This window comes from Salvia hispanica, chromosome 1 (assembly GCF_023119035.1).
Source record: "Salvia hispanica cultivar TCC Black 2014 chromosome 1, UniMelb_Shisp_WGS_1.0, whole genome shotgun sequence".
In the NCBI taxonomy this organism is placed as follows: domain Eukaryota; kingdom Viridiplantae; phylum Streptophyta; class Magnoliopsida; order Lamiales; family Lamiaceae; genus Salvia; species Salvia hispanica.
The window spans coordinates 3,558,544-3,572,831 of record NC_062965.1 but is presented as its reverse complement, the minus strand read 5'-3'; the positions used below and the strand labels follow the sequence as shown (position 1 = coordinate 3,572,831).

Here is a 14,288-nt window from a genome sequence, read left to right as displayed (position 1 = left end):
GATAAATGAAAAATTTTGGTGACATCCCCGGGAATTGACGTTTATTTAACAAAATTAACAGTTCCTATCAACTATACATAAATTAATCGAAAATATAAACGAGTAAATTATAATTAAGCAAATATTTAACAAAATATTATAATTAAAAAAAAATATATCTTATATATAATGAGTCCATTATAATTAATCGAAAATATATAATCGAGTCAATTATAATTAATCGTTGAAACCTCTCACTACTGCTTTATTTAATTTGGTCGATCGAGCTAATTAGAAAAAAAAGTGGCCCTTTTTTTTCTGGCTTTAAGTTAGCAAATTCCTACTAACATCCAAAAAAGGGAGTAGTTTTTCTATATAACATAGGAATGTATCTAACGTCCAACAAATTTTTTAAAACCGAACTAAGAAAAAATTTCAGAATTCATTTTTTAATGGTGAATAAAATTAAATAAATCACAAATATTTTACTTTATTTTTAGATTGTTCTATTTTATTTTTCGATTCATTGAAGAAAGACTAAAAAAAAATCAAAATGAAGTATTTCATACCTAATAATGAACTACTATATTTTAGTTGAGGGTTTGACACTATGAATTAGTTCGCATACATCATAACTCCTTTTTTTTTCTACAAAATTGGTTTCTATTTTTTTTTTTTAACGTTTCTTTTTTTACTTAATTCAATAAAAATTTTTTTTTTTTTTAAATTACAAAACCCAAAAAAGAAATTAGTTGAACTTATAGTTGAACTGATAGATTATTAAAACTACTGTAATTTGGAAATAGATTCAAACCTTAATTTTATTGATACTTTTAGTACACACCCAAAAAGTAAAAGTTTCAAAAATTCAGATAATCCGATAATATTTTTGTATGTTCCACAAGTTTTTTTTTAAAAGAATAATGCACTTTTTCCCACCTCTAAATTTGATTGTCACAAAATACTGCAGAGGCTGGTTGCAATGTCCCCCTGCTCATTCCTTTTTCAAATCCTCAATGCATCATTCCATTTGGGTGAGATGCAAAAAAAATACAGCATTAATCATCAACAACATTTATATATTCATGTATACATCATTTAAATAAAAATAAAATACCAAAAATAATTAAAATGAACTATGCATACTTACCGCATTTGAGTTTTGATTAAAAAGGGCCACCCCCCCTTAAAAACTTTATAAGGGGGGGGGGTTATCCACACTTATATAAACGGATCATCACCAAACGTGTGGGGTAAGATATTAAATTTAACACCCCCCCCTTGGCCGAACACGGACTTCCATCATGGGGCAAAAAAGAGATAAAAAGATAAACCATCATCGACTGGGTCCCGCCCGATACCATATTAGAATTGGGCCAAAACCCCCTTAAAAGGGCCCATAAGGGGGGGGACCACACTTATATAAAAAGCTGGATCATCACCGCCGATGTGGGGAAAAGATTTAAGAATTTAACAGCCCCCTCACGTGTGGGCCCTTTTCCAAAGGACTTCCATCAGTGGGTGGGGAAAAAGAGAATAAACCATCACCTCCCCCCATACCATATTAGAATGAGTCACTCACCCCCCAAAAGGCCTCATAAGGGGAGGGGGATCCACACTTATATGAGAAATAGGATCATCACCAACCCATGAAAAATATTGAATTTTTAACACGCCCCCCCACTGGGGCCCTAAAACGGACTTCCTCATGTGGGGAGGAAAGAGGAATAAAGAATAAACCCATCGACTTGCCCCCCCCCGAAACCCTATTAAAAGGGCACTTTTAAAAAGGCCTCATAAGGGGGGGTTTATCCACCTTATATAAAAATGGATCATCACCAAACCAGTGGGGAAAAATATTGAATTTTAATTTTAACAAGTGCATTTTGGGGGTTTAAAAGAATTGTTCGGCGCTCACGCCCAAAAACACACAAGATAGACAGAAGTAAAAAAGGGAGAAAGAAAAAATAAAAAAGATGAGATAAATTAATTTATCCATTATTTAAATTTAATAATGTGTTTGTAACTTAATTATTTTTCCCGAAAAATTTAAATGAAAAAAACCCGACTACTTTTTTAATCATGTACTATCCCCCGTTTTTAGAAGTGCATTTAAGTTCAGCACGGGTTTTATAAAAAACAAAAAAAATATAAAAAAAAATATGGAATAAGATCAATATTTATATATTATTCCACCTTAGATTCCACACTATTTTCATTCGCCCGAAAATTACAAGCATGCGGTCATTATTACAAGGTCAAAGCTCGATAAAGAAATCATCAATAAGAACACAGATATGATACACACGATTTAGGACGTGTTCACTTTGGCAGAACTGGGCAATGCTTGGCCCAATTGGAGAATTATGATTGTTCACTTTCCACTGATTAATTGGAGGAGGCCTTAGAATTGGAGAGAGGCCCGCACTATTCATAGAAATAGGTAAGAATTGAAATTTTGGGACAATAAAAAAGATTTGTTTCTGCATTAGTTTCTCCACCAAGACTTGGAGTTGATTTTCCACATTTGCTCAAACTTTCCACCTCATTACCTTCTCTTTGACTCTTTTGGGGATTTATTTTGTTATTTTCCTTTCTGATTAGTTAAATTTTTGAATTTGGGACTACTCTTTTCTATATATTTTATTTCAAGACGTGTGAACTGAACAAAGTGACCAAAAGAATTATATATACGTGATATAAGAGCATCTCCATCCTTGCTCTTAGCTAAGAGTATGGAAGTAGGCCGGACCATTTTACTGCTTGTCGCAAGAGCAAACCACATCCGTCTTTTTTCGAAGAAAAGCTCAAGGATTCCATCATTTTATTATTCAATTTAAATACTTCAATTACTAAAAACATTTCTACATAATTAAAATCCTAAAAAATAAAAATACATAATTAAAATCCTAGAAAATAAAAAACTAGCGTAGTGTGAATTTAGATGAGAGAATATTAGAAAAAAGATGAGAGAATAGATGAGAATTGATGAGAAAATAGATGATAGAATTTAGATGATAGCGGATGCTTTAATTCATCAATTCTTGAAGATCTTAGAATTGGAAATCTAATAGGGTGATTTTCACGAAATGATCAAAACACAATTCATGAATCATGATTAAAACAAAAATTTAAAGGATACGTCACCGATTCATGAATCATGAATTCATGATTAACTCAGAACTTGGAACATTTAGCTTATTAACTACTCTAACTAAAACAGCACACGTGCATATATAGCCACATTTATCTTTAATCTTACACATGAGAAATAAAATAGAGATTTTTGGGTAAATTAATTTTCAACGGCATTTTCATGGTTATCATCCAAATGGACACACGAGTTATAATTCGCCAAACAACGTTATAATCTTTGTTTTGTCTTCTCTTTAAGTAGCCATTCTAAAGATCTTTACTACACCTGTCTAAAAAGTTTTGTTTTCATTTTCAATTTCTTTGTGAAGGTTATATAGTACTCCTAATCAATAAATAATTCATCATTATAAATAGGCATATTGACATCTAATATCATGAAACTTTTCAAAAAGTTGGGTTTTTCCCACGAACTTTAAAATTGACAAATAATATCACGAATTTTACCACGTGTTTGTTTTTTCCCATGAATGAAAAAATTCCCACAAATAATACTATGATACCGATTTTTTTCATAATTTCTCGACACAATTTCGAAAGTTTCAAGTTTTTCAATATTTGAAGATAGTTTTTCTTGAAGCACACCCTCAAAAATTATTCTTCAATCTATTAAAATAACATGAATTTTTTCATTCGTGGAAAAAAACAGACACGTGATAAAGTTGTGATATTATTTGCCAATTTTAAAATTCGTGAAAAGCCAACTTTTGAAAGTTTCATGATATTAGATGCAAAATTCCTTATAAATAAGGAGTTATATATACAACCTTTTGTAAAGCACAAAACTAAATTACATTTCCGATCTCTTCAACTTATTACATACAAAGTCTTCGGTATAAAGAATAATAAATTGGTGACATTTTCGGAGAATCGGAATTGACGTATACTTACTAAATTAAGTAATTAACAACTCTGTCAACTAGCCTTTTAAAACAGAAAAACAAATAACTCGAGTCAATTTTTATTAATCATTGAAAACGTCTCACTGCGTTCTTTAGTACTGTAATTTGGTCGATCGAGCTAATTAGAAAAAACAAAGTGGCCCTTTTGATGTCTGGCTTTAGCGAATTTCTACTATAGTATCCAAGAAAGAGAAGTAGTAGTTTATAAGTAAGCAAAATCTTAGAATTGTTTTGCTAGCTAAACTGTAATTATATTTATAGGTTCAAGACCTACCCTCTATAACCAATCCAAACAAAAATTATTCAAATAAAATACAAATCACCGTTAAAATACCCAAACTAACATAAGTAGTATCAAAATAAATATCTACTTTTGGAGAGTGAGTGTAAAATACAATTAAGGCTTTTAGGGGCATTTTTGTTTGAAAATTTGGTCAAAAAGTGAAAAAGCCGAAACGAGCAAGTGATTGATACTCGGATAATTAAACCTGTTGTGTATTTATTATGCTCTATAAAATGAAACAACTTCTTAAACCCCGCACAAGGAATGTAGGAAATACATACTCCCTCCACTGCAAGGAAATACATACTTGTCCGTAGTGATGCGCTTCAATTAAACACTCGTTTTGAAAAAATGACATTATTAAATAGTTAAAATGAAGAGAAAATAAAATAAGAAAAAAAAATAATGTACGAAATAGTTATCTTTAGTACTACATTTTAAATAATGTCTTTCACACTTAACATACACCCGAAAACAAAAGATAAAGATTACATGAACAAGAAAAAAAAGTAGTCCAATCAACATTCATAGCCCTTTTCTTTTTGAATTTATATGGCTCTCTCATATTGTCACATAATAGTGCAGAGGTCTAGGGCGTCGGAAATGGTCTCGAATTTGGCTGCTGTGTCAAGTGCATAATATGCAGCCTTCCTTTTGCTCTGAGATGCATCAAGAAAGAGCAATGTGTTAATCAAATTGAGTTTCATTTTTTCTATTATGCTTGCATATTTTGATGTACCATTTTCATAAAACTAATTTTGCATACTTACCCACTTTTTGTTTGATGGAACTATGTCATTTGTGGATCTATTCACATTCACTACCTGCAGCCAACAAACAAGAGATTTAATTACCGCATATAAAGGGGGGAAAGGACAGCATCATTCACTAATTAATTCGAATTTAATACTACATATTGTGTAGTTAAATTATTTTTTCCCTGATGATTTCAAGATCGAAATGAATACACTAAATATACTGTGTTAATTACGTTTAATTGGAAATCATTTTTACAGTGGAAATTGTGCCCGAAATGTTTTGCAAACCTGTAATACCCCACCATTTTAATTATCTTAGTTTTTAAGATTTTTATCAAACTAAGGAGTGCATGCCACTTTCTAGGACGTTTTTTTATTTTTTTTAGGATAGTGATAATTGTACGTAGTTGTACGAACGTAATCGATTTTTTTTTTTAATATTTTATATGAAAATCGATTTATAAACATTAATTGATTTAAAATAAGTTTGATACTAATCATTTTCAATACTTCGAAAAAAATTGAAATTTTAACTTAAATATTTGTATATTTAAGAAGAAAAATACATTTTTACTAAATATTGTATAATTAATTCAAATCAAGCTTGAAATCATGTTACGATTTGACATAAAATTTGTATATCACTTCTTTCTTATTGCTATATATATATATATAATCAATAAATAACAAAACTAATTTTTAATTAAATTCAAATAAAATAAAAAATTTAAGGATATTATCTACATCTTATGTACATTTAACTTTTCTCTTTTTGTTATTTGGGCCACTCTCATAGTATAATTGGGGCCATGGATTTAATTAATTTAGGGGAGTATTAGTTTTGGGCCAAACAGAATTAATAAATAAGGAAAGAGTTTGGACCAAGAACCATTAAAGGGAGGTTTGGACTAGTTTGCTAAATTAAAACCTTGGACTCGATGGAAGTAATGGTTGCTAATTAAACCCCGAGATGATAAATTTAAGTTCAGTTATTTTAATGCTTGAATAATTTATATGGAAAATAATACTCTCGGAAGTTATTGAATTTATTCTTATTTTTTTCACATTTAATTAAATCGCTCGACTTAATTAATGTTCGAAGACTCTAGAACTTTTAGAAAACAAGGAACAAAAAAATAAAATAAAATGATCACGCACGCAGGATAGCATTCACGTCGTTTAAGCTTTCTTAACTTCTTAAAGTCTAATTTAGCATTATTTTTTATAATGTAGTGAGAAAATAACCTTCAAATTAAAATGAAAATTACCTCATGAATTGTTAAGCCTGACACATCGGCAATCGTCGGATATCTCATAGCCTGCAACAACGTATGACTGTCCAAAAACTGAGCCCGGCCGCCGTGTTTATGGTCGCAACTCCCCTTCATGAAACAATCCTTGCACAGATCGAACGAGCTTTTGGGATTCTTAAAGCATTCGGTGCAGGAGAAGAACACACCGGGGATGATTTTTTCGCAGCAGTCGCATTGAGGGCGGCCGCTCTTGATGATGTAGAGGAGCGTCAAGACCTCGAAGAAGTCGAGGGTGCCGTCGCTGTCTACGTCGAGCTCGTCGAATAAAGTGGGGGTTTTCTTGTAGGAAAAGCCTACTTCAGTCATGAAGTAAGGAACTCGGACAGATCGACTCGGCCGTCTCCGTCCGAGTCCAGGGATTGGTAGAACTCGGTTGCTAATTCTTGGACTTGAGGAGAGCTGGCTCGGTGAAGGGCTTTGGCAATTTCGCGAATTTCATCAATTTCTTTCTGTTTCAATAATATCATTAATATACTCAGGGACTGAATAATATGGAAATAATTCATGCTCTATTTGGTACACAGAAATAGAACTAAATTGGAAGAAATCAAATTCTAATTCGATTTAAAATCCAATGTTTAATAAAATGAAGTACGATATGAAATTGAATTTGAAAAATTTGTGCACACACACTGTCACACACTTTGCACAAATTATATATACTATACACAAATACACACACGATACACAATGCACACACATTATACACAAAATACACACAATCAAACTATATCCATTGCACACACTATACAAAAAACGACTTCAACACATTGCACATTCTACACGAACTATACGCAAAATAAACACACTACTTATAATACAATATACACAAAAATGCACATACTACACATAATTTACAGAAAATACGCACCTTATTGACAAACTGAAATTTCGAATTCAGCTAGGTTTTCCAGTTTTTCGATTTGATTTAATTTAATTATTTTGAAAATGTTAGTTTTCCGATTCGATTCGGTTCAGATAAAAAAAATCTAAAAACTGAAAAAAAATAATCCAAAATCGAATGCTAGAAATGTATTCAATGTGCGTAGTGTGTGAAATGTTTGTAATGTGCGTGAAATATGTGTAGTGTGTGAAATGTTTGTAAATGTGTGTAGTATTTCATATTTGTATAGTGTGTCTAGTGTTTCATATTCGTTAGTGTATGGAGTGTGCGTAGTGCATGAAGTGTGTGAAATTTGTATAGTGTGTATGACATGTGTGAATGTGTGGAGTGTATGAAATATGTGAAGTGTACCGTGGATATATAGTGAAGTTATCTAATTTTATGACTATTTGGAATTCTAATTTTCATGGAGTTCAAACAGTGGAATTGAAAGATTTGGAATTTGAAATTTCAATTCAATTCCAAATCTAAATATTTTTGTGGTACCAAACATTAGATTTCGAATTAAAGGCTCGTTCAATTCTACATCTCATTGTGTACCAAACGCAGTCTCATATTTACTTTTCAGGACGGAGAAAATATTACTTTTATAATAAAATGTGAGTGAGAATGAGCTCTTTGGTAATGTGAGGTCTTTTATCAAAAGTAGTAAAAGTAATTTTGACAAGTATTGACGATAAAAAGAACTGTAATGAACAATGGCGGGAGCGGTGAGAAGTATAAAACTTGAGTGTAATGATTTAGTGAAGTATGACGTTTGAATCCAAAATGAAGAAAATAAGACTTTAAAGAATATGACAAAATTAGACATTAGTTTTTGTTTGGTACCTTGTTTTGAGCTTTTTCTTCCCTGAAGAGCTTGAGCAGAGAGAGATGATCCACCATGTGCTCGACCGAGTGCTCATGCGACGACTCGGCACACCGGCGGTAGCAAGAACAGCAGAGGTCGTACGTATTAGCGCCTCTTCCGAGGCAAAGCAAGCAAGAGAAGTAAGGGCCCTCCATAAACTGAGAGCAGCCGTCGCAATAGACTAACGGCATCTTACTAGCACTGATGTAGTGAAGGCACAGAAACTCGTCGAAATCGAGGCACCCGTCGCCATTCACATCTAGTTTATGGAACACGTCTTCCGGGATTCTCATCAGGCTTTTGAGCTCCGCAATGGTTATCTTCCCGTCGCCGTTGATGTCGAATTTTGCGAAGGTTAGTTTGATCTTTTCCTTCTCGGCCTCGCTTGCTCTCTCGTAGTAGGATCTCGTGATCTCTCTCATTCCTCCCATCTCTCTGTGAAATGCTGTGTGAATTGTGATGAAGAAAAGTTATGTGCTATATATCTTACAAAATTTGGCCACTTGACACAAACAATTCGTCCACTTGCTAGAAAAAAAATGTTTGGCAGGATAATTTAAGTTAATTTGATTGAACCACTAGACATTATTGCAGTGCGCGGAAGCTGTCAACTCTAGTCAAGCTCACAGTATGGCCAATTCAATTGTATAAATTGATAAAGTTTAATTCTAAACAAAGACCAAAAGATAAAAAACAATGACCTCCTTATATAAGAGAATAATGTAAGTAGAGAAAAGACATATGTCCTTTAACACTCCCTTAGTTCTCTATAAATAAAACTTATAGAAGCGCGAGTTTTAATGCAAAATTGGTATTGTAAGAAAGAGTTAGAAAGAAAAAGTGTGTTAATAGGGTCTCACCTCATAAGAAGAAAGAACTTTTACGGTTTGGAGTGTTTTTATTTTTAGAAAACGGCTTATTTAAAATAAAAGAGTTTTAATTTTTAAGAAACAAAGAGAGTGCTAAATTTTTTAAAAAAAATCATATTTGGTCGTGATTTTTGGTAGAAGTCTTTGTCCCACCACAAATGGGAAGTTATAGCACACCAAAAGAGATTATTTCATACAATTAAAGATATTTTTCGGTTCACCAATAAATATATATATATATATATATATATATATATATATAATCAGTTTTGTTCGTCCACCAATCAAGTGATTACTCCTAAATCATGGTATATAAGTTACATTAAAATCTGATATTCATAAATGCGTTTTAAATACTCCATAGTATGATTTCTATAGGTATGACGAAAGAAATTACACTCACTTGGTCACAAAATTATTACTCCTATAGTTGTTAAGTATACGCCATTCTTACGTAGCAATAGCATCCTGCATATTCATATAATGTGTATGTAAATATGATTAAATAGTTCGGTACAATTATTATCAGTAAAATTTTGTTTCTATTTACGATTTACATAAAACTTAATTTAAGTAACACTATTTATCATATGATAATCCATCTAGAATTATTAGTTATGGGAGATGGCTATGACTAATGAACATAAAATTATCCATATACTATTAAATTATAACTTACATATTTTAATCATGAGACATAATTTTTTAAACTGAATAACCTTTAAATTATATCTTTCATTCTCAAATTCTTATGGGAACAGAAGAATCTTTCCTATTCCTATTAGTTGTGGTGGGGCTCTTTCGTCATACCTATAGAAATCATACTATGGAGTATTTAAAACGCATTTATGAATATCCTTAAACGCATTTATGAATATCCTTAACGCATTTTTTCATTCGTTGGAAAAAACAAACACGTGATAAAGTTCGTGATATTATTTTGCCGATTTTAAAGTTCGTGGAAAAAACCAACTTTTGAAAGTTTCGTGATATTAGATGCAAATATCTCTTATAAATAAGGAGTTATATATACAACCTTTTTGTGAAGCACAAAACTAAATTATATTTCCGATCAATTCAACTTATTACATACAAAATCTTCGGTATAGGATAATAAATTGATGACATCTTCGGAGAATCGGAACTGACGTATACTTAACAAAATTAAGTAAATTAACCACTCCTGTCAACTAACCTTTTAAAACAAAAATACAAATAACTCGAGTCAATTTTTATTAATCATTGAAATCGTCTCACTACGTTCTTTAGTAGTTAGTACTGTAATTTGGTCGATCGAGCTAATTAGGAAAAAACAAAGTGGCCCTTTTGATGTCTGGAATTTCTACTAGTATCCAAGAAAAGAAGTACTGTAGTAGTTTTTAAGTAAGCAAAATCTAAGAATTGTTTTGCTAGCTAAACTGTAATTATATTGGTTCCACAATAGGTTCAAGACCTACACACTATAACTAATTCAAACAAAAATTATTCGAATAAAACACTAATCACTGTTAAAATATCCAAACTAACATAAGTATCAAAATAAGTACTCCTTCGTCCCATTGAAGATAACCCACTTTCTTTTTTTGGTTTGTCTCAATCAAAATGAACCATTACTTAAAATGGAAACAGCATTTATCTCTACTTTATTCTCTCTATCTTACTTTACTCTCTCATCTTACCACACAAAATATAACGCAAAAATCTGTGTCGCAGGAAGGGATCATCTTCATTGGGACGAAGGGAGTACCTACTTTTAGAGAGTGAGTGTACAAAAATACCCTTAAGGCTTTTAGGGGCATTTTTGTTTGAAAGTTTGGTCAAAAAGTGAAAAAGCACCGAAACGCAGCAAGTGGTATAGTCCATAGATCGCAAATAATATTTTGTAATATGGATCGCCGTGGCTGACGCATGATTTTGACATTGGGGGGTCCATATTACTACTCTGTCTTATCTTTTGATTCTTTCCGTCCATAAAAATAGTCTCATCTTTTCATTTTCACCGTCCATCAAAATAGACTCATCTTATGAAGTATTAGATAATGAACTAGATATGAAGTTCTGTTATACTAAAAAGTAAAAACCCATAATCTGGGGTCCAAATTACTACTCCATCTCATCCATAAAAAATAGTCTTATCTTTCCATTTTCATCCATCAAAATAGTCTCATTTTATGAAGTAAATATTAGATAATGAACTACCTTCCACCAAAATAGTCTCATCTTATGAAATAAGTACTCCATTAGATAATGAACTAGATATGAAGATATGTTATACTAAAAGAAACAGAATCTAGTGCTGCTCCATTAGATATGAAGCTCTGTTATACTAAAAAGTAAAAACCCATAATCTGGGTCCAAATTACACTCCATCAAATCCATAAAAAATAGTCTTATCTTTCCATTTTCATCCGTCAAAATAATCTCATTTTATGAAGTAAGTATTAGATAATGAACTACCTTCCACCAAAATATTCTCATCTTATGAAATAAGTACTCCATTAGGTAATGAACTAGATATGAAGATTTGTTATACTAAAAAAGTCAAAATCTAGTGCTAAGGGGAGTTGATCCCATGTTCTAATGGTTGCTAGACCACTTACACGACCAACCGAGCAAGCAAGTGAATATACAATGAGTCATACGTATATATTATACTTGAAATGCAAATAGTTGGGGGTCCAGGGATCCCCATCCTATTACATATGTCCATGAGTCCACCTTTGGGGACCGAAAATGTTTTCTGAAAGTATAGAACCTAAAGGTATTTATTGGCGAATGAACAAAAAAGGAAAATTGAGACATTTAATAACGGCGAAGGAAGAATATAATTTTGGTAATCGAATCTAACATTTGTATTTATTGTTTTGACCAAATTAACCTTGATTTTATTGATACTGGATAAATAAATCTGTTGTGTATTTATTATGCTCTATAAAATGAAACAACTTCTTAAACCCGTACAAGAAATGAAGGAAATACATACTCCCTTCAGTGCAAGGATATACCACTCCCTCCGTAGTGATGCACTTCAATTAAACACTCGTTTTGAGAAAATTATACCATTAAATAGTTAAAACGAAGAGAAGATTATAAAAGTAAGAAAATAAATAATGTGAAATAGTTATCTTTAGTACTACATCATTTTAAATGATGTCTTTCACATAAACATACACCCGAAGACAAAAGATAAAGATGACATGAACAAGAAAAAAAAAAGAAGTAGTCCAATCAACATTCTTAGACTGCATGTACAATATCATAAAGAAATGCATTTTCTTAGCCCTTTTCTTTTAGAATTTATTTGGCTCTCTCATATTGGCTCCCGAATTTGACTGCGGCGTCAAGTGCATAAAATGCGGCCTTCCTTTTCTCTGAGATGCATCAAGAAAGAGCTATGTGTTAATCAAATTGAGTTTCATTTTTTCTATTTATGCTTGCATATTTTGATGTATCATTTTCATAAAATAATTTCTCGTTCCAAAATTCAAATAAAAACAATACTTACCCACTTTGAGTTTGATGGAGCTATGTCATTTGTGGATTTATTCCTTGCCTGTAGCCACAAAAAAGAGATTTAATTACCGCATATAAAGGGGGAAAGAACAGCATTATTCATTCATGAATTCGAATTGAATACTACATCTTGTGTAGTTAAATTATTTTTTCCCTAATGATTTCAAGACTAATATCATATAGTCTTCATATTCAAATGAATACACCAAAGGTTGGTTAAAATAATAACTCTTAAAGTGACAGTGACACCAGATCCAACAATATTATAAACGCTTACAAACAATAGTATAAACGCTAGACAACAATGTCCTGTCTAAAGTATTGGATATTCTTTGGCTGAGAAAATTTACCCTTGAGCATTTATGATTGCCACATGCAGCTGATTATTCGTCCTGTGCAATGATTGGTAGAATATGTAGGTGTTATTTTAAAGAGGTGTTTATTTAACGCAACCAAACACCAAATATACGTTAATTACGTATTTCTTTTATTGTAAATAATTTTTACGGTGGCATCTATATTGATTGGTAATAACATTATTATTCCGAGGTTGGAATTTTTGCAAAAAATAAAAATTAGAAGTTACCTCATGAATCGTTACGCCTGACATATCTGCAATCTCCGGATATCTCATAGCCTGCAACAACGTATGACTGTCCAAAAACTGGGCCCGGCCGCCGTGTTTATGGTCGCGACTCCCCTTCACGTAACAATCCTTGCACAGATCGAACGAGCTTTTGGGATTCTTAAAGCACTCGGTGCATGAGAAGAACACACCGGGGATGATTTTGTCACAGCATTCGCATTGAGGGCGGCCGCTCTTGAAGATGTAGATGAGCGTCATGACTTCGAAGAAGTCGAGGGTACCGTTGCTGTCTACGTCGAGCTCGTCGAACAAACTAGGGATTTTCTTGTAGGAATAGCCTTCTTCCTTCATGAAGGCTAGGAACTTTAGAAAAGATCGACTCGGTCGTCTCCGTCCGAGTCCAGGGATTGGTAGAACTCGGTTGCTAGTTCTTGGACTTCAGGAGAGCTGGCTTGGTGAAGGGCTTTCAATTCGCTAATTTCCTCCATTTCTTTCTGTTCCAACAACATCATAAATATTCTTAGGACGGAATAATAAGGAAATAATTCAGGCTTCGGTCATCAAATAAAATTGAAATATTATGGAACTAAATTGGAAGAAATTGAATTCTAGTTCAATTCTAAATCCTATGTTTGAATTTTAATTTTTATGAAACTGTTTTTTTAAAAATTTGCACACACTACACGGACATTATATACAAAATATACATTTTACACAAAACACATATACTATACAAAAAACACACCCCTTTCACATTCCAAAAAATACAGTCCCTACACACATTATAAAAAAAATACACAAAAGACACAAAAACACACTCTACCCCAAAAATAAAACAATTACACAAAATTTTTACAAAATACGCACACTATTGAAGATAAATTTCAAAATTGGTTAAAAATTTTCCCTTTTTGGTTTGGTTCAATTTAATTTTTTTGCAAATAATGGGTTTTTGGTTCGTTTCAGATCGGAAAAATAGAAGGGCAAATGTGTGTAGTGTGTGAAGTGTGTGAAATGTGTGTGGGGGTTAGTGTGTTAGTATGGGGAAGTGTGTGAAAGGCCATATTTTTAAGTGGGAAAAGGGGAAAGAGGGAAAAATATGTTAATTTGGGGGGTAATGGGGAAATGTGTGTAGTGTGTTAGTGTGTGTGAAATGTGTGTAATGTTTCATTTTTTGT

The 14,288-nt window shown here is 32.2% G+C and overlaps 3 protein-coding genes across 4 annotated transcripts; all 3 read right to left on the bottom strand.

The window, feature by feature from the left end:
• Window positions 1-4,720: 4,720 nt before the first annotated feature.
• On the bottom strand, window positions 4,721-8,212 carry LOC125201188. 2 transcript variants are annotated; one of them, XM_048099201.1, is made up of 4 exons: window positions 8,121-8,212; window positions 6,344-6,837; window positions 5,088-5,141; window positions 4,721-4,976 (listed from the first exon to the last, which is right to left on the bottom strand). In XM_048099201.1, the coding sequence occupies exons 2-4, from the start codon at window positions 6,692-6,694 to the stop codon at window positions 4,887-4,889; spliced, it is 495 nt and encodes a 164-aa protein (XP_047955158.1). In that variant the 5' UTR covers window positions 6,695-6,837; window positions 8,121-8,212; the 3' UTR covers window positions 4,721-4,886. The 2 variants fall into 2 exon arrangements, with proteins under 2 accessions (XP_047955158.1, XP_047955168.1); XM_048099211.1 differs by having other exon boundaries at window positions 5,092-5,141.
• LOC125185110 lies at window positions 8,103-8,573 on the bottom strand. The gene has a single exon (XM_048081598.1). It carries the CDS (start codon window positions 8,571-8,573, stop codon window positions 8,103-8,105), a length of 471 nt encoding a protein of 156 aa, XP_047937555.1.
• A 3,728-nt stretch (window positions 8,574-12,301) lies between these two features.
• On the bottom strand, window positions 12,302-13,461 carry LOC125185104. The gene is made up of 3 exons (XM_048081586.1): window positions 13,111-13,461; window positions 12,517-12,564; window positions 12,302-12,382 (listed from the first exon to the last, which is right to left on the bottom strand). The coding sequence occupies exons 1-3, from the start codon at window positions 13,459-13,461 to the stop codon at window positions 12,302-12,304; spliced, it is 480 nt and encodes a 159-aa protein (XP_047937543.1).
• Window positions 13,462-14,288: the final 827 nt, after the last annotated feature.

Coding starts and splice junctions, on each gene's coding strand:
- LOC125201188 (XM_048099201.1), bottom strand. CDS start 6,694: ATGACTGAAGTAGGCTTTTCCTACAAGAAAACCCCCACTTTATTCGAC. Junction 5,142..6,343: donor CAGGCTTAACAATTCATGAG/GTAATTTTCATT, acceptor TGTTGGCTGCAG/GTAGTGAATGTGAATAGATC. Junction 4,977..5,087: donor TTCCATCAAACAAAAAGTGG/GTAAGTATGCAA, acceptor GATGCATCTCAG/AGCAAAAGGAAGGCTGCATA.
- LOC125185110 (XM_048081598.1), bottom strand. CDS start 8,573: ATGGGAGGAATGAGAGAGATCACGAGATCCTACTACGAGAGAGCAAGC.
- LOC125185104 (XM_048081586.1), bottom strand. CDS start 13,461: ATGAAGGAAGAAGGCTATTCCTACAAGAAAATCCCTAGTTTGTTCGAC. Junction 12,565..13,110: donor CAGGCGTAACGATTCATGAG/GTAACTTCTAAT, acceptor TTGTGGCTACAG/GCAAGGAATAAATCCACAAA. Junction 12,383..12,516: donor CTCCATCAAACTCAAAGTGG/GTAAGTATTGTT, acceptor GATGCATCTCAG/AGAAAAGGAAGGCCGCATTT.